The sequence below is a fragment of the Cydia splendana genome, chromosome 8 (genome assembly GCF_910591565.1).
Source record: "Cydia splendana chromosome 8, ilCydSple1.2, whole genome shotgun sequence".
Classification (NCBI taxonomy): domain Eukaryota; kingdom Metazoa; phylum Arthropoda; class Insecta; order Lepidoptera; family Tortricidae; genus Cydia; species Cydia splendana.
The window spans coordinates 20,989,895-21,010,132 of record NC_085967.1 but is presented as its reverse complement, the minus strand read 5'-3'; the positions used below and the strand labels follow the sequence as shown (position 1 = coordinate 21,010,132).

The window sequence follows — 20,238 nt, the reverse complement described above, 5'->3', positions numbered from 1 at the left end:
CATTTGATTGCGTTGATCACGAAAATTTAAAGAGAAAATTAAGCCGCTATGGGATAAAAGCTAGTGCCCTTGACCTGGTCTCATCGTACCTTTCGGATAGAACTCAGCGAGTAGTTATTAATGGAACTCAATCGGCGGGGTCCCCGGTAGCCCTCGGAGTGCCTCAAGGTTCAATTCTTGGTCCCTTCCTGTTTTTGGTATACATTAATGACTTACCAAAAGTTGTGCAAGATAGACATGATATAGTGTTATTTGCAGATGACACTTCCCTTATATTTAAAGTGGACAGAAAGGAAAATAGCTTCGAGAGCATTAATGACGCGCTATCAACCATAGTAAACTGGTTTACGGCAAACAATTTGCTTTTGAACGCCAAGAAAACCAAATGCATCAAGTTTACGCTACCTAACGTCAAGCAGGTAAATAACAGCAAGATTAAAATAAAAGGTGATACGCTGGAATTTGAGGATCGAACTGTTTTCCTGGGAGTCACTCTAGTCTCCAAACTGCAATGGCATGCACATATAGGCACTCTAGCCGGAAAACTTAGTTCAGCAGCCTATGCAGTGAGGAGAATCAAACAGCTAACAAACGTAGAGACGGCCAGGCTGGTATACTTTAGTTACTTCCATAGTGTTATGTCTTATGGAATTCTGTTGTGGGGAAAAGCGGCAGATATTCAGACAATATTTGTGCTGCAAAAACGAGCTGTACGTTCCATCTATGGACTGGGCGCTCGAGTATCCCTAAGAGAGAAATTCAAAGAAGTTAACATTCTTACCGTTGCATCTCAATACATACTAGAGAATATTATGTATGTTCGGAAAAACATCCACGAATTCAAGGTTAACAGTGATATCCATAACTATAACACTAGAAACAAACATAAGCTTGCTGTGCCCGCCCACCGCCTCCGTAAGGTTAGTACGTCTTTCGTCGGGAACTGTACACGTTTTTATAACAAAGTCCCCACTGATGTAGTGAATTTACCACTTCACAAATTTAAGTCGCACATTAAGCGCTCCTTGTTAAGTAAGGCGTACTACACTGTAAATGATTTTATAAACGATAGAGATGCCTTTAAGCAGGTAGCTTAATTTCATTAGTATAATAAGAGCTAAATAAATATTGTTTTTTTTTTACATTGTGAATTAAATATGCTAGTGTCCAGTAGAATTGACACATGAGACAATGATGTTCTCGCTTGATTAAATTGTTTAATTTAATTTTAGTTTTGGACACTTGGAGACCTTATACATCTCTAAGTATTTATTTATTTATTTTATTTTTATTTTTGATTGTACATACCTATATTTTTAATGTTTCTGACACTTAGAGACCTTTACATCTCTAAGTCAACTTAGGCTAGTAATTATGTGAAGCTATACTGTCTTTTTATGTAACATACGAGCACAAAATGCCGTGTCTTACTGTTACATGTTATTACTATTTTAATATTATTATAGGCCGGAAGCTTGAACATGTCATGCTCGCTTAAAAGTCTTTACTTACGGTGGCGTCGTTGATCGGGTCGCCACTTTCCCGAATGAAGGTTGAGGGAGGCGATGGCTGAGATACGCGTCATACTCGTGAACGGGTGCTGTTTGTGGAGACTGGTCTGTTTAAGCTAACACAAGCTATTATACTTAGTAACTTTATTTTTATTAATTAATTACAGTGAGACGCCTCATTTTGCTCTCGTATGTTTCTTTTCTCTTAATGAATGTATTAATTATACAGGATATTGACTCTTGGAGACCCTATACATCTCTAAGGATAACTTGATAAACTATATAATCTTATAGTTCTGACACCTAGAGACATTTACACCTCTAAATATTATAGATTTTTTTTTTGTGTTTTGTATCTGTATTTTTTATGTAATTCGACATTAAGAGACCATATACATCTCTTAGTAATTGTAATACGTTAGATTGAATTGTTAGTTTTATTTTATAAAATTGTTGATGTTATTATTTTTGCTTATATGTAAATTCAATGATGACGTGTAAAAGTGCCCTTGTGGCCTATTTGCTGAATAAATGTTGATGTTTGATGTTTGTTTGATGTTTAATTTAAGTAACCTCGGTTATTGGTGAAATACATACATAACAAATGGCAGAGATATTACGAGGATATTAGGCACAGACATCTGTGCCTAATATCTATCTGTCATACAATGAAAGATTTGTCCGCAAGACAGATTTGACAGACACGTGTACATCTGTACATATAGCTACAGACGTTTCAGACAATAGATAATTGTAATCCACACAACAGTGGTGACCCTGCCAATGAATATTTGATAGCAAATAGCGTATTGAAAGAAGGGTTATTCGGGTAATAGTAGCCGGTTCTCCATAATTACGGGACCGTTACCGAACGTTCAAACAAGCATTTTGAACGTATAATCACAATTGCCTACTTTTCTGTATTTACTAATACTGTTGGATTGGTATCAGTAACTATTGCATAACGCTCGGGCTTAATATTCAAGTATCGACCAACTATTAACACAAATTGTCATTTTTGAATAATTTTACGGTTTAGACTCACTTGTTTTTAGTCACTCGCGCGACATGTTTCGGAGAGCCTAGGTGTTCTTTCTCAAGCATTAACAGTGCGAGTGACTAAAAACAAGTGAGTCTAAACCGTTAAATTATTCAATGTTAGTATGTCTCACAACAGTTTAAATTTAATTGTCATTTTTGGTTATATAGGCTAGCTAGTTAGCAGTATAATGTAATGTATGTACTAAGCTATGTACGACTGTACTTCCGACATTGGGTATGAGATATATAATGAGATTCATGTCAATATTCAGAGGGTTTGGCCAATTTTCTCCTTGGTAGCCCAATGCGGATTGCGTTGGGCAAGTACCAGTATATCGATATTAATTAATCGTTAATTTATTGAAATAGTACGTAAAATGGAAAGCAGTAGGCCACAAACATAACTTAATTCCAATAAAACAAACAATATATGCTCGCAATTCCGAAAAACAAAACTTAATGTCCCAATTCCGGATACCCGTATAATCTGCCCGTAGCCTGTATGTCAACGCGATTAAACTTTCGCCCATATTTTCTGTCGCGATATTCTTATCACTTATCGACCATTCGCTTAATGAACCACTATAAATATGCTCCCGGTTTACACAGATTTGCTACATCCCTCGAGGTCTGACTTCCGTGGTTTGGTTAGAGCGAATGTAACGTAGGAATAAATTACGTGCTGCAGTGTTTTTAATTTTAAATCTCTTTAATGCAGCAGTGTTAAATCATAATTGCAGGTGTATTTTTAACTTTCAGTATGTGATATAAATTGAGAGCCGGTATTGATTATATCGCTTATGAATTGTTCTCTACGGAGTCTATGGAACCGTGATATCCTGCCGACTGCGCCAGAATGCTATTTCGATTATTCTTAATTTTAAAGTTATATAATATTGTCTTCGGTTACCGCGATAGTTACCGCGGTACCGCGTCGTCGGGATGAATTCAATATACGCGGTATAATCCGTTTCAATAGTTTTATTTAAAGTTATACTTGTTTTATGTATACTCGTAACTATCAGTTATTTTAATGTAAATAAAATATTGACTATAACGTTATGTGAAGGAATTTTATTGTCACGGTGATAAGAAATATAAAAATCCTAAATACGGTCTTATATTGCGTCAACTGTTGCTTCCAATCGCAGAAATAGGATTTGGTAAAATGATGTTATATCTAAATAATAATGGACCGACTGGGACACCACGGATTATCTTGTCAAAAAAGTGCAGGCCGTTTTTCGAGACATGCGTCGCTTAATGACATAGTCCGTCGGTCTCTTGCCACCATCAATGTGCCTGCTCTTCTTGAGCCGACTGGCATTATCAGAGATGATGGCAAGAGGCCCGATGGAGTGTCCTTAGTTCCTTGGAGCTTGGGACGGATGTTGGTGTGGGATGCTACCTGCGTAGACACACTTGCACCGTCCCACCTCCAACGGACTACTGTAAAAGCGGGCGGAGCGGCGGAAAGCGCCGAAATTCTAAAACGTAACAAATATAAGAGCCTCGGTAGAGAGTACCATTTTGTACCATTTGGTGTTGAAACTCTAGGTCCATGGGGTCCCAGCGCGCATAAGTTGTTCGCAGAAATCGCGAAGCGTCTGGTTGACGTAACTGGTGACCGAAGAGCTGGCGGCTACCTCGCACAACGTATCAGCATTGCGATACAGCGAGGAAATGCCGCCAGCATCCTTGGTACAATGCCTCAAGGGCCTATTTTAGATTTAAGCTAGTTATTAATTTCGTTTAGTAGTACCACTGTATATATATTGTATGTAAATAAATGCTTTAAAAAAAAAAATAATAATAATAAAAAACTTTATTAGTAAAATTAGGTACAAAAACCTGGTTTAATGGGAAAATTAGGTCTTTTAAGCCCGTTTTAAGACTAATCGGACGCAGACAGTAAATAACAAAGACGATGGCCATAATCAAAGTGTTTAGCGCTAATGGACCGCCTGCGGGCCTTTCAGCCTCAAATGCTAAAAATAAAAGATGTCTCGCTTACTTAAAAAGTATTTTCATTTACACTGAGGTTTTTCTGTAGTGACAATATTTTAGAACGAATGGAAAAAAATGAAAGAGAGACTCTTAAATGTAAAAGGAACTAATGATTTTTTCGAAAATTGATTTCACAAGACTTTACAAATAATAAAAAATGCAACCACATATAATACATAATTTTGCTTTCAGCAGTCGGGAAAAAAAAAAATTTTCGTCCAGCCTCTTAGGCCCAATCAATCGCAGAAAAAAGGGGCTGGTGACGGAAAATTTGTATCAGACTGGGGATTTTTGTAGTGACAACCTTTTATAAGGGATAAAGTCTGATAAAGTAGCATTAAACAGGGTAAATAGGAAAAATATGGCTGAAGTGATTTTTTGAAATATATGCACTTTTATTTATTTGTCGCAAAACTTTCCGTTTTTATTGCCCGACTATATTTTTTTGCGAATAATCCTTAGTCTGTTGGCAATATTTTATTATACTTGTTTACTTTGCTTTAGGTACCCTTTGATCACCGAACTCGTGCGAAATCTAAATAAATCGATTTGAATTATTTACACCAATTGGTTGTGCCTACAAAAAATGTGGCACATGTGCGTTTGAATGTTTACCGAAGTAGCAAAAAACGTTGGCGCAAAGATAAATCAGGATAAGCCATCAGCGCCTCTATTTGGGATGCGCAAAGTTATCGGTTACTTTTATGTTTGCTCATTTTGTGCGTAATAAACTTCTTGATTATTGAAACCACACATTAATATCGTATAAAACTCAGGATTATAAAAAAAATTGCCAAGTGCGAGTCGGACTCGCACACGAAGGGTTCCGTACCATTATCTATAAAAACGGTCACCCATCCAAGTACTGACCCCGCCCGACGTTGCTTAACTTCGGTCAAAAATCACGTTTGTTGTATGGGAGCCTCACTTAAATCTTTATTTTATTCTGTTTTTAGTATTTGTTGTTATAGCGGCAACAGAAATACATCGTCTGTGAAAATTTCAACTGTCTAGCTGTCACGGTTCGTGAGATACAGCCTGGTGACAGACGGCCGGACGGACGGACTGACGGACAGCGGAGTCTTAGTAATAGGGTCCCGTTTTATCCTTTGGGTACGGAACCCTAAAAAACATAACCTAGGGTGCCGCCAGCAGCGGGGCAAGGCTCAAGCTACCCGTGGTCTGGGCCGCAGAGAGAGGAACCGGACGTTCCGCGCCGTGTCCAAGACTGCATCTGGCCCTTGATCCAACCACCTAGCCTAGCGAGTCTCTCAAGATGGTGGTCAAGACTCTTCGCTATCAGACCGTTCGCTGAGACGACTATCGGGACATTGATCGTCGAACCAACATCCCACACGGGTCGTCCCGTGAGCCAAGTCTCGGTACTTACTGGACTTGTCCTTCTCGGCTTACACGTCATCCTACTTTATTATTATATTATACCTTCATTAAAAAGGATCGCTACTAGCTGAACGAAAGCGGTGCTGAGAACTTCGTTTTAGTGCAAATACATTAAGTTCGACAAATTAAAGTACAAGACTCTCAGAATTAGACGGTGTTAAAACCGCCTGGGCGCCGGTCCCTCCTCGAGGGCCTGGAATTATTGATGCCACTCGGCGACAACGCTTAAATGCCTTTCTATAAGATTTATACTCGTAACATAATGTAGTTATATTTCAAAAAAAGGTGATAATGATAAGTACTGGTTGACGAAATATAATTTGCATCGATCTTTCGAATCAGTGCAAATTAGATACATTTCATCATGAAATATTATCGCTTCCATTTTTATTTTCAAAAACATAAAGCACACATGATAATAAAAGTGCGTCCACCAGCGAATTAGATACTGAATATAAGTCATACAGGGTTTTGCTTCCAGGCTCAACTCTTGCACTTCGAGATTATTGATGTCACTCGAAACGCTAAATGATTTGAGAAAGAAATATGCATAAGGAATCGTTAACAGATTAAAACTTATTCAATGTAAATAAAAATCTATATAGGTATTCGTAGAACCCGGCTGACTTACCCATATCCAATGATGGAATGTTAAAAACGTATTTCAGAGTAAAATCTTTAGTTTGACATATAACGTATGCAGCAGACGGTGCTAAAAGCGCTGGTCCCGTCCCTCGGGCCCGGAATTATTGATGCCACTCGGCGACATCGCTTAAATGCGGCTTTTCGGGTTTAAGAATTTATAGGCGTTAAATTGTGTGTACAAGACAAATGGTGGCTGTTTAGTTAGCCTTTGTTGGGGTCTTTGCCAATTTTTAGAGGGTACTAGACTCGAGCGTGTACGAGTATGTGTATGCATAATCAAAAACTTTTACGGACGGGTTAGGCACAGCTAAATAAAAGAAATATCGCTTATGTACCTGAAATTAAATCAGGAGTCTAATTTTTGTCCAAATTACACTGTCCAAAATCCCGACATAGTTGATAGTTAGTGTAGTCGTAGCTGTCGTAGTAATAGTTAGTTAGTAGTGGTAGTTTTTTATTATCGATCTCGACATAGTTTTTGGATTTGACAAAGTTGTGGGTATTTGTATCACCAATATTTTTAACTTTCGTTGACAGAATAGGTGAATGAGAATACTATAAAATTTATTAAACCCTTTGGACTATGGGGTCAAAAGTATCATCACGGATTTGAAACCCGAAAACTAAAGGATGACGGAACTAGGTATTTCTTGAAAGACAAAAACACTAATTCAAGATCAGTGGAGATATTGATGTTCCATTGCCCAGCAGTTTATGAACGGATATGCAACATGCAACTTTCTTTGCCAATGATCGTAGGTACATACCTACTCGGGCTGATAGCCTGGTTATGTCGAAACTTTTAAGCCCGAAAAGGATTTCGGAGGTCGCCGAACGCCATCAATAATTCCGAGCCCTTGGGATCTCCCAGCGTATGCTTTTAGTATCGCGCAGCCGGCATGGATAGAATGTGTGCTACGGTGAGCTTGACTGTGTATCTGATAAAAGCAAGTGGTGATAATTTCTGATAGCCTGGTATGTCAAAACTTTTAAGCCCAAAAAGGATTTCGGAGGTCGCCGAACACCATCAATAATTCCGTGCTCTTGGGACCTCCGAGCCTGAATGTTAGTATCGCGCAGTCCGCGTGAATAGAACGTATGCTACGCTACTGAGTTTAACAATGTGGCTGATAAAAGTATCAGGAATATGATTGGAATGGGTTATTATTCACCTCACTTTGAGGGCGATTAGCGCGAAAGTTCGGAGATGTCAAAAGAGAGAGAGAAAATGATTTTCATGATAAAACTGATGCTATGTTCTTAATATTCTTCCGGTACCCAAACTAGATCTCCATACATGTAGGAGGTAACAGTGCTACTTTCAAGGTGCTACTTGCTACGTACGTACAAGGAGCATCTCACCAAACTCTCACTCAAGCTAGCTTCGCGAAATAACACCCTGCACAGATTGTTTGGCGCATCATGGGGATCATCCGCCGAATGCCTGCGTACCACTGGCATTGCCCTAGTATATTCCGCCGCTGAATACTGCGCTCCTGTGTGGTTAGAAAGCGCACATGTAGCTAAAGTGGATACAAAACTAAATGACACGATGCGTTGCATCTCAGGAACCATCAAGTCGACACCCACACAGGGGGCTGCCAACTCTGTGCAATATAGCTCCGCCACATCTGCGTAGGAGGCAAGCGCTATCGAGAGAGGCTGAGAAAATCAGATCAAATAGCTCTTTACCAATCCACCGAGAGTTCTGCTGCCCACCACATCAGCGCTTGAAGTCCCGACGCCTTCATGCTCAGAATGTCCAAGGATTTGACGTCTCTGAAGCCTGGGAAAATGAATGGAGCGCCGCAAATGTAGACTCGAGAGTTGTTAACCCAGTACATCGACTTGCCGGTTTTGATCTTCCTAGACAGCAATGGTGTCGCTTGAACAGACTTAGAACGGGACACGGCCGATGCAACTACCTCTTGCACAGGTGGGGATGGAAGGACTCAGCCTTGTGTGAATGTGGTGAAGAGGCCCAAACCATGGAACACATTATCCAGCGCTGTCCTCTGCATTCATACTCTGGACCACCGGAAGACCTCCTTCATCTCACAACCCATGGCCCAACCCATCTCACAACCCAGCCGCATGGCTGAACACACTGAATGTTAACATCTGACTTTATAATTATTTTGTTGTAATTTTAATTGTTAATTGACTGCCTATATTTTATGTACTTGTGCCGTACGACTAAATAAATAAGTGATACTTTCGTATTTATAATATTTTGTAGGGTATGTAAAGATTTCAAATCTTCTGAATCGACTAGCTTCCTCAAGAATTGTTGTTTAGTAACAAAACAAAGCTCTCAATAAAATACGGTCTCAAACCTCTAAAGTACGAATACTTTAGTTTCAAATAAAGATTCAAATGCATCGACTTTCGACTTTTATCAGAGCGCAGTTCAGCCACGATAAACAAAAGAGCGTAAGCGCCCGCCTTTCTTACCGTCACAACCTGACATGTAATGTACCTTATTCCGAAAGGTTAAGGTCTAATAATGATTACTTAAATGATTATTTGATTGTATGAACATAAGTCGTTTTAATACTGAATAAGTCTCCAACTTGAAGATAACAGAGTGTTCTAGAATGTTATTCAAAACGCTGGTCAAGCTCGAGGGAGTCAACGGGACAATTTAGTTTAGCCAATGAAAACGTATTAACCAATTCACATTTTTGTTTTTTTTTTTTATATTGGGGATGGGGTAATATTAAAAGCTGCGAGAGGGGTATCTTTATCGAAAAGGGATCTTTCAGTGATATGTGTCGGATAAGTGTCAATCATATGGATCGTCTTTCGAAGTCAGTAATGTACCGAGAGCTATTGTAGTCTGTTCGCTGGTTCGACGCTGTTGTGCAAGCGATGCCGATGTTAATACCGACAGTTATTCTTGATTTCCTGTTCGCAAAGTTATTTCTTTCGTTTGTTTTATTTCACTTTTATGTATCTTGCGGAACAGCTCTGCATAGGGTTGCCATATGAAACTATGGAATACCCTGAGAAAAATCTGAAGATCTCCCTAAAAATCCTGATAATTCCTGGACGGTAATTTTTTCATAAGTTCGACCTCCCCAATTGGTCTGTTTAATTAGACCTCCATATCTAGAAGTTGATTAAAATCTATTAGCTTAGTAAATTCTCGTCTTTGCCACCTTTGCCTACTACTTCTTGCATACTATTTTTTTTGGTCAAAAAATACATATTTTGGAACATAACAATTTCCTAATACTTGATGTGAAAAGCAGTATGAGTCACACGGTATCAAAATTATTTCGTCTTGGGCGTTAACACTTGAATCCCTCATTACGCTCAGGATTCTACTTTAGAATCCCTAACAGGTTCGGGATTCTATTGTAGAATCCATCGCTTCATTCAGGATTCAATGTACGCCCTTGACGGAAATATATCATTTTGATCCCTTGTAACACAAACGACTATTGAAAATGGAATTCTCAGTTATAAAGAATTTTATATACAAATATATTATAACGAAAAAAAAATGTGTTTTTCATCAATTTCAAATCTTGCGTCCTTTTGGGACACCCGTTAGAAACTAAAGTATAAGTTAGCAATGAAATTTCTTTTGAGATAGCGCTATTTGGTTTAGTAGCTACAGCATAACCCTCCCATTCCTCTGCTCAACTCCAAACTTTTAACTATCTTTCAGTGGTTAGTTGAGGATTCTAGAAGGCCCTGGCACTAGCCAAGTCCCCTCGCAATCCTGACAAAGGACCAAAAATCCTGACATGTCAGGAAATATTAACGTATGGCAACCCTATCTGTACCTGAACGTGGGGGTTATTGTCTGTCGTTATAGTGGGATATTACTTGGTGTAAATTTTGTACTGAAATCAAAATATAGAGAGAGATTTTATAGGAAGTATTTTTTCAGTTAAGGGGCTGTCCATAAATTACCTCATCGATTTTTGACAATTTTTGACCCCCCCCCCCCCTAAAATCATCCAAAAATCATGCTTCGAATGACCCTGTTGCCTCCTACGTCATGCTACCATCATCCGATGTCCAGACCCCCCCCCCCCCGCCCTAATTTGAAATGACGTAATTTATGAATAGCCCCTAATTTGCTGTAAAAGAACGAGTTAAGACGTTAATTCTACCAGCACCTGTACCTATTAACAAATATAATTGGAATTTTTTACACAAACTGACTAATTCCCATAGTTTGCTCTTGGCCTTTGAAGTTGGAACTTTCTTTTATTTTACTCAAATTTAATTTGTACTTGTACAAGTACGCGGGGACTTACGAGGTTAAAATATAAGTACATAGAATATGCTTAGGATCAAATATAATTATATAAGTACCTACGCTCATATATCTGTAAGTAACTGAAAGCAACGAACGGTTGCAAATGGACCTGCCGCTGAAACGATTTGTCGTTTGCCGTGACTTTTATACGTAAAATAAAATATACGATCCCGATCCCGTCATGCCATAGATCGAGCAAAACACGGCCTAACGATTACTTAAAATGCACAGAATTATCAAGACACATTCATCTTTCGGGCCATATATTCCGCCTCGAGACATGGTAAAGCAGCCGAAATGCGTTTTTAATGTGTCGCACCGTCGCACCCTACAAAATTCACAAAGTTGAACGCTACAGGTCCAGCATAAGTTTGACTGCTGAATAGGTGTAATGGTTGCGAGTTCAGAGGCCAAATTATACTGGAGAAAAGCTGGATGTTGAGTGGAAAATGTTCTGTGAAGGTAGACAGGTGATCGCCAAACCTACATTATTCATGCGTCTTCCCCGGGGCATTGGTTTGATTCGGGAATCCGTAGATAGCACATATTCGTATATATTAAGAATGCAGGTGAGTTGAACTCTCAGGTGAACCACTATGAATAGATCAATAGACCAAATAGACCAATCTGTATGTATGTTCTAGTTTTTCTGTCCAAAAAACGTACGTGAATTCCATACGTTTTTGTAACATTGATAGATACTTAAGTAAGTTTATAGTGAGAAATTGGGATTATGTTACTTATATTGTACATGATACTAAATTAGAAATATAGTAAAAATGGTTCTGAGAGTTTGAGCTTAATATGCTGTACAAGTGTACAGTACAGAAGTTAGAACATGCGACTCAGTGAGAGAAAATGTATCCTATAGCATTACGCTTATATTGACTTCTCTTAGCACTTTTCATTCAAATACGACTTTTGTTCCATATTCTACATCAAGGGTTCCAAATATTTTTAAAATTTAATCTCGACGTCCTAACCTAGTTAGGCTATTCAAAATAGATAGGTAGGTACATGGTGAGGAGGAGTGCCTCACGGCGCCCCTCTTTACTGTCTACGGCGCACCGGGTAGTAGGTCTAGGTAGTAAGTAGGTAGTGCCCTTGAGCTTCGCTTGGCTCGTCTTGATACATTGGTTGGTCTGAACGTTCGACTCTTTAAGACGGTGAAATAACCTCAGATCTCGATAGCTCAGCTTTTATGAGTCGTTTTAATGGAATATCGCGATTTATGCGAGTTCGAGTGTGAGCTTTAGTGGGTGATCTGCATTTTTATAAGACGGTAAACGGATTTGAACGATCCGTTAATATTAAATTGGGATGGGTTTCTGAAAAATTGGGAATATAAAACGGATAGCAGCTTTATTTATTTCTTCTTTATTCACATATAAATGGAGGAGGATAGCTGTGGTGGCCGAGTGGTTCTGACATCCGACTTTCAATCCGCAGGTCGTGGGTTCAAATCCTGGCTCGTAATACCAATGAGTTTTTCGGAACTTATGTACGGAATATCATTTTATATTTACCACTAGCTTTTCGGTGAAGGAAAACATCGTGAGGAAGCCTGCATACATCCGCGAAGAAATTGAAAGGTGTATGTGAAGTCCCCAACCCGCATTGGGCCAGCGTGGGGACTATAGCCCAAACCCTCTCGTGCTTGAGAGGAGGCCTGTGCCCAGGAGTGGGACGTATATAGGCTTAATTATTTTATTATTTTTAAATTGAGGTTTTTATGCTGCAAACTTTAAAGGAATTAGTCTCCTTGCCAGATATGATGACGTAGTGTCTCTTGTTTGACCATGTCAGACGACTATAACTATATTGGCATGCTTACCTGCATCAGAATTATAGATTATAGCCAGTGTATTTCCATACATTTTCCTAATTTTACATAAAAGTCGACATACTACCTAATGTTGATTCAATTCTTTGATATAGTATAGGTACCTATATATGTATATGTAACCACAATTAGAACACGTAAACATGGCAAAAAAAGAAAACTTCCAATCTACTTTATACAAATTTAGGTTCTTCTTCCTCGCGTTATCCCGGCATTTTGCCACGGCTCATGGGAGCCTAGGGTCCGCTTGACAACTAATCCCAAGAATTGGCGTAGGCACTAGTTTTTACGATGACTGCTATCTGACCTTTCAATCCAGAGGGTCAACTAGGCCTTATTGGGATTAGTCCGGTTTCCTCACGATGTTTTCCTTCACCGAAAAGCAACTGGTAAATATCAAATGATATTTCGTACATGAGTTCCGAAAAACTCATTGGTGCGAGCCGGGGTTTGAACCCGCGACCTCCGGAAGTCGCACGCTCTTACCGCTAGGCCACCAGCGCTTATACAAATTTAGGTTAAGTAGGTTTAATTAGCAAACCTATCAAAAAGAACCATTTAAACCACCTGTATAAAAAGCAAAGTAAAAGCCCCATTAAACCACTCCGATATTTAAAAGGCAATTTGAAACGTTTTATTAATGGACAACAATCCGCACTTCGCCTCTGTCGTGAATAATTTGTACGGAGTGGCGGCGAAAGAGTGCCATTTTATTGGCCAATTCGCGCCGGTGTTGCAAATGCAGGCGTAATATTGGAATAGGGTTGTTGACACATGTGGAATTTTATAACTATAGTTCGCTTTTTTAGCATTCGAAATAACGTAAACAATCTTGATGTGTCTTTTAATTGAAAAACATATTTTAAAAATAAGTTACTTACGGCAAATATGTAACAATTATGAATCTAATACGATCATTTATATTCTTCTGCTTTCGTAAGTAATAGTTACTGATTTTTAAAAAGCGTTTATCAATTAAAAGACATGTCAAGATATAGCTTATACCTTCTTTCAAGTTCTTTCTAATGCTAAAAAAAACGAACTATAAATCTAGTTAAAAAGATAGAAAATAAGCAATTTTATTACAATAAATTGGAAAGTTAAACAATATATATGGGAATAATAAAAAAATACTAAACCTCAAAATTTCAAAAGTTATTATTTTATTAAAACATCCAAAAAGGAAAACAATAATGGTACCTACTATTCGATTCTTAAAAAAATATTGTATAGCAATTGTATATTTAGGAGCGTTTCGGCAGTAAAGTGCGATAGTCAGACTTTAACTATCATTTGTGACTTCTGTACCTATTGCTTTAACGCAATGGGTCACATTATAGACATTTGACCTTCAAAACAGACCTGATCGATTGATACCATGAATAAAAAATTGTCAACTAAAATATATATTGATCTGCGAATTTATCGTTCGGGTGGTGACTACATGAGACTAAATGAGAAAAATAGGTAAACATGCAGGCTTTCAAATCTCACATGTTATCTTTATGTCAATGTTATGTTTGTGTTGTTAGAAGTGGTGGTTGCCGAGTGGATATGACGTCCGACTTTCAATCGTTCAAATCCTGGCTCGTACCAATGAGTTTTTCGGAACTTATGTACGAAATATCATTTGATATTTACCACTAGCTTTTCGGTGGTTTTCTGGCATCGTGAGGAAGTCTGCATACATCCGCGAAGAAATTTAAAGGTGTATGTGAAGTCCGCATTGGGCTAGCGTGGGTACTATAAGCCCAAGCCCTCTCGCGCATGGGAGTAGGCCTGTGCCCAGCAGTGGGACGTATTTAGGCTGAATTATTTTTATTTTTATCCTTATGTCTCGTATTATAAGCTTCCACACATCTAGTAAGGAGCTAAGAAACGAGTCCACGTAAAATTAACCATTCCTGAACTACTACAGCTTTTCTCATACCTCTGAATGTTGTGCGAACTGTCGTGTCGCCGACAAAGAAAGTCCGCATTGTGTCGAGTTAATCTCGCGGCGTATTGTGGCCGCAAACTAGTTGCTAAAGTGGAAGAGAAATTGCACTTAATACAATATACTCAGGATTGTGATAGAAAAATATACCAATGTAATGTATGTAAAGGCAAATAGGTATTTAAGGTACAGCGGACATTTTGTACCCAACATTTTTGACGTGAGTTCGTCTTATAAATCGATGAACATCGGTAGCATGCACAAAAAAGTGTCACGCTGTGGACAGATCTCCATGTTACGTTACGTAAATGTAATGGTAATGTTTTCTTATGACGTTATCACGCAAAATTATCGTCCGTAAACCGACTTTACAGACAACCATATTTTTTGAATGCCATTTATCTGTCTTGTGCCTTTAGCTAGTTTCGATTCAATGCTATCAAATTCCATATGATGCAAATAACATTTGCTTGATAAAGTATCTGCAGGACGGGCCGTAATTGGCCGTATGCCAATTTGTGTGACGTTAGATATTAGATACCTCAAATGGACTATCCGTGTCAGATTGTCAGATTACGCTGCGTTTGCTCCAACCAATTTATCATAATCTGACGCTAACCTACGGTTCCCGTAAGCACAGGCTTAGGGTTGTCACTAGTAGAGTCCTCTAGGCAAGTCAGGATTGCTTGCTTAAGTGCCCATCAACGTGCACACTAGCGCCACTGCTAAATAATCGTGATTATTTAAATTTAACGAAAGATATTTAAAAAAGGGGGCTGCTACGTACCTACTGTATATTGTATTTAAGTACCTTTTGAATACATCAATCTAGTTTTGTTGTAGCTCTTAATTTATTGGTCTTTATACAACTTAGAACAAGTATATATATTGCTCATATAATAAACCTAAAATAAATAAATACCACGGCATTCAAGTCCTAATTTTTTTGCAAACGATCTTTAGGTTATAGATAATTAACATCGAAAATTTAGGGAATGAGTAGAATATCTAAACGGTTTTTGTACAGTCTCAAAATTATCGATTTAATGGTTGATTCGCAAACCTACAATAATATACAACACAATCTTTGGTATTTGAAGAGCTATAAAAGGATCTAATACATTTTTACGCGATACTTTCTGCATACATACACAAACTTTAATTATCACGTATTTGTCAGCTAGAGTTAGACCAAGAAAAGTCTGCAACGATTTTGATAGCATACGCAGTGCAAGTGTTATTTACGTCATAATGTCATAGAAGTTTGACGTTTAAAATAACACTTGCACTGCGTGTGCTATCAATATCGTTGCAGACTTTTCTTGGTTTAACTATATCTATACCTATATAAATGCCTATGATATGTATATAGAGACTACATAAGCAATGCCTAATTGTTTAAAGGTTTATACTTAGATTTCAATTATTTTAGTAAGATAACTATCATTAATTAATTACACAAACGGGTCTACGCGAGAGTTTAAAGTGTTATATAACTATCATTATACGCGTGTCATAACTTTATTATCTGGTCGCTGTTATAAAGTTACAAAAAAGCTTATCATCTTTGCTAGTTGACAACCCTGGCTTGGAAGCTAACTCGATATTGACAAGTGATGTGGGTGACTATGCGAGATTGCGATGACTCGACGATAATCATTGTTGCGTGCTCTATTGTTTGTACTAGATTAGATACAAGTTATGAGTAACTAAAGTGCGCATAAGGGCTGATTTCGACGGCGGCGCGCGAACTCGCATGCGATTTTAGTTACATTGCGGACAGTTGGTTACGTCCAATTCAACCGACCGATCAACACCCGCAATGTAATGAAACTCGCATGCGAGTTCTCGCATCGTCTAAATCAGCCCTAATACTTATGAAATAAAGTAGGTTTAAAGGACGTTTGAGCTCATCAAGGGAGGATAGTACCAACTTACAACTCTTACGAGTGTAGGAAAAGTGCTTACTGAATAGGGTACTTGATTACTAGTCAAATCTGTTTCTTTTGCCGAACTGTCAAAACGATTTTGCTACTGTGGAATTTATATGGAACAATAGCATGTGACGTCACAATCAAATTACCTAGTCTTTATAGTTTTATACGGGTTTTAAAATAGAAATTGTGTTTAAAACTAACTGCTGTAGGTATACGTTTCTCTATTAATGTTCTGGTGCTTTATTTCATGCATGGTGTAAAAGAATGTATTTTAAATACAGTCAAATACCCTATTATGACATAAACTCTACGAAAATTGTACAACAAACTATTCCAGCCTCCATTCATGAACCATCAAAAATCCCAAAAAAGTACAATTACGAAATCCACACCGGCGTTTGCCACAATGTGTCGTCACCACGACGCCCCTGCCCCCCGTTCCTGGTAACTACTAGCAGGGGTGCGAAACTCCTCCCTTCGGGCAAACTCGGCTCCGTTCGACTCAGCATTGCTCGAGCAATTATTAGGGTTGACACCACTTGACGTCCCTTTGCGTGCTCGACCACAGATAAGATAATGGCTTGCATTTTGACAACTCTAAATAGCCGAAAGGGATAGTGTCACATATTACAAAAGGACAGCATGATTCGACCCTGAACCGCTGTCAAAATTCGGTTTTGTAGGAAGTTTCATTTCTGTACGGTAGTAAACTAACTAAATATGTGTTTATTGTTGCAGATTCAAGAAATGTGGTTTACATCATAATAAGCCAAAAGGAGCCTTACCTGGCGAGCGTGGCCTCTCGCTTAAAGCAAGAAATCGAGAGCCAAGTATTTCGAATCGAAAGGGTGAGTTTGTCAAATCAGTAGTGAGACAATAATATCCAAACCCAAGCTAATGGATTTCCTTTCCTTTACAAGCTCAAAAAAAATTCTTAACTGGCCACATCAGGCAAGCCACAATCGAGTTCCATGGACGTCCCGCCATTAACCAATATAGATCTACTCAAGTGAGGTGATCCATACTGTTCCTTAAGTTTCTCTAGACTAGAGTTCAAGCTATCCCTCCTGGTTTTATTGGCTGGCACTGGCACGACTGTGACGCCAACTAAACGAGTATTCGAAATCCCTACCAGGAACTTGACAGTCTTGACGCATTTAAATACTATTCTTAATGACCAATCGTATTCTTTGATATTTACCAGTTTCTTTTCGGTAAAGGAAAACATCAAGAGGAAACCGGACTAATCCAAAGAAAGCCTAATTTCCCGTCTGGGTTAGGTCAGATAGCAGCCGTTTTCACAACCACCAACCTACGCCAATTCCTGGGATTAGTTGCCAGGCGGACCTCAAGCTCCTATGAGCCGTGGCAAAAAGCCGGGACAAACGTGAGGATCATGACGTGAGGTCGTGATGAATTCACCAATCCAAGTTACATTAACTTCCACCTATTAAAAATGTGAACATGATTCAAATTGTGTTGTTACTTTGGTTTTCTGCAAACGGCCGGTTTGTATTGAACTCTCGCCATGTTGAGAGGTTATAACGGCTTTAAGATCACTGATTTCACTGCTCATTGACTCGATTTTTGATAGAACTTCACTGATTTTTTGTTCGATGGGATTAAGGACACTTTGAAATACATTTTTTAAACGTTCAATCTCGATTTGGGTCATTTTTAACCATTTAAATGAATTTACACACGCTCAGAAGATGTTCGCTCACCGCCACCGGTGTTGCCAACGGTGTTGCAATTGGCTACGATTACCTACCTTCTTTCCACATCTTTCATTCCACAGCGGAACCCCATAGTTCACCTAACCCACGAGGATTTCCCCGTCCCGGGGGCCTGGAGCATCATCCCACTGCTTAAACCCCTGGTCACCAAGTACCGAGGCGGTGATGTCAGATGGGTCATGTTTCTAGAGGAGCATACCGCCGTGCGATGCGAGAAGCTGTTGGAAGCTTTGGCGGCTGCTGACAGACAGAAGGTTAGTCAAAAGTATCTCCACAGGAAATTAAACGCTCCAGACTTTAAGTACATATATATGGATATTTTTGAAGAAAGACTATCAGCAGAGTGTAGTCCTCAATACGTTTATTAAACAAATGCTCTCAATAGTCTTCTGAAGTTCTGATTTCAGTCTCTCTTACTTGCTAAGATTCACAGTGTCATGGAGCAATTGAGACCGGTTCCGCCGTGGCGGAGTGGCCTAGGGGTTCATGGCGTTAGCCGCGCTAGCTTAAAGACGCTGGTTTGAATCCGGCCTTCACCACTTTCTTTAATATAAGACATCTGTTACAGTTTATAATTTATAAATAGAAGTGTTTAAAACGCAAAATCTAAATATTTGATAAAAACAATTTGATTTGTTCTGAAAGTTGTGCCTACCCTAAACTTTTTCATAGACTTTTCGTCGGGTAGTTACGCAAATTTCTGTTTTGACATTTTGCTGGGACATCAGTTAGGAGCTATTCATAAATTATTAGGGGGGGGGGGGGGTCTGGACATCGGATGACGGTAGCATGAAGAAGGAGGAAATGGGCATAGATGTAAGTAAATTGAGGTAGATATGGTACCAGGCGCACGATTGTGAGCCATTAAATATAGGTTCCGGAACCTATATTTAGTTAGTCGTATGAGTGACGCCAACCTGTCAAGTTGTCAAAATCGTTGGATCAAATTTTAGTTTTGTCAACTATGAACGTCACACGTCTACATAAATAAAAGGTCATTGGAAATGGGGTCATTTGAAGCATGATTTTCGGATGATTATAGGGGGGGGGGGGGGGGGGGGGGTCAAAAATCGATGACGTAATTTATGGACAGCCCCTTAGCCGCAACCACGACCAGTGAAACCTATGTCGAAACGTCAGAAATAAAGGTACTTAACTAAATAAATTCGCGATAGACCCGGAATATGTTTTAATACCTATTAAAATAACAATATGGTGTTTCCCGTATTTCTCGCTGTCATTATTTCCATTTATTCAAATACTATTCCCTCACAAGGACACCAAGTGGATCGGCTATCCCCTCAGCGACGATGAGCCAACCATCATCCACCACTTCGCCATGTACGAGGAGTTGGAAGAGGAGGGGGGATTCGTGTATCCTAACTTCGCCAGTGGGTTCGCTATGAGAATGGAATTGATTGAGAGGTGAGTACAACAGATATTCTTCTATATATTTGTATAGATTCTTCTATAGATTCCAAAAAATACTTCAACAGCTATTCGAAAATCTCTACTTTTCTGTTAGTCTATATCAGCATCTTGTATATCTATATCACCTTCATCCCCTCAGCTGTGGGAAAGCCTGACAGGCTCGATCAACTTTTATATATATTTATGACATACCTAAGTATATAAAATTCAAAATTACTCAGGCCTCCTGGGCCCTGACATGTATTATTATATATTAACCTCACCGATTTTACTGCATTACATCAAGAGGAGTTCTGTTTTTACTCATCTTTTGTAGAAGACAATGCGGAATACCTCCACTATATTCTATTGAAAAATTAGTGTCTACATTCTGCTGGTGCATTGAGCAAATTCGTTACTAGCTTAAGATCTTGAGGGTTCGTGATAAATGGACGCAGTTTGAAGTATTTTCGTAGTAAACTGTGAAGGAACTGT

At 38.8% G+C, this 20,238-nt stretch overlaps 1 protein-coding gene and 1 long non-coding RNA gene across 3 annotated transcripts in view; one reads left to right on the top strand and one right to left on the bottom strand.

Moving 5' to 3' along the window:
- Window positions 1-20,238, bottom strand: part of LOC134793035 (uncharacterized) — a 92,123-nt gene that overhangs the window by 39,372 nt on the left and 32,513 nt on the right. The window lies entirely within an intron of this gene.
- Window positions 1-20,238, top strand: part of LOC134793016 (beta-1,3-glucosyltransferase) — a 50,818-nt gene that overhangs the window by 23,044 nt on the left and 7,536 nt on the right. For both annotated transcript variants that reach the window (XM_063764539.1, XM_063764538.1), the window contains exons 3-5: window positions 17,336-17,445; window positions 18,396-18,587; window positions 19,610-19,758. In XM_063764539.1, coding sequence (XP_063620609.1) covers window positions 17,336-17,445; window positions 18,396-18,587; window positions 19,610-19,758 — 451 coding nt within the window. The remainder of the gene's footprint in view (window positions 1-17,335; window positions 17,446-18,395; window positions 18,588-19,609; window positions 19,759-20,238) is intronic.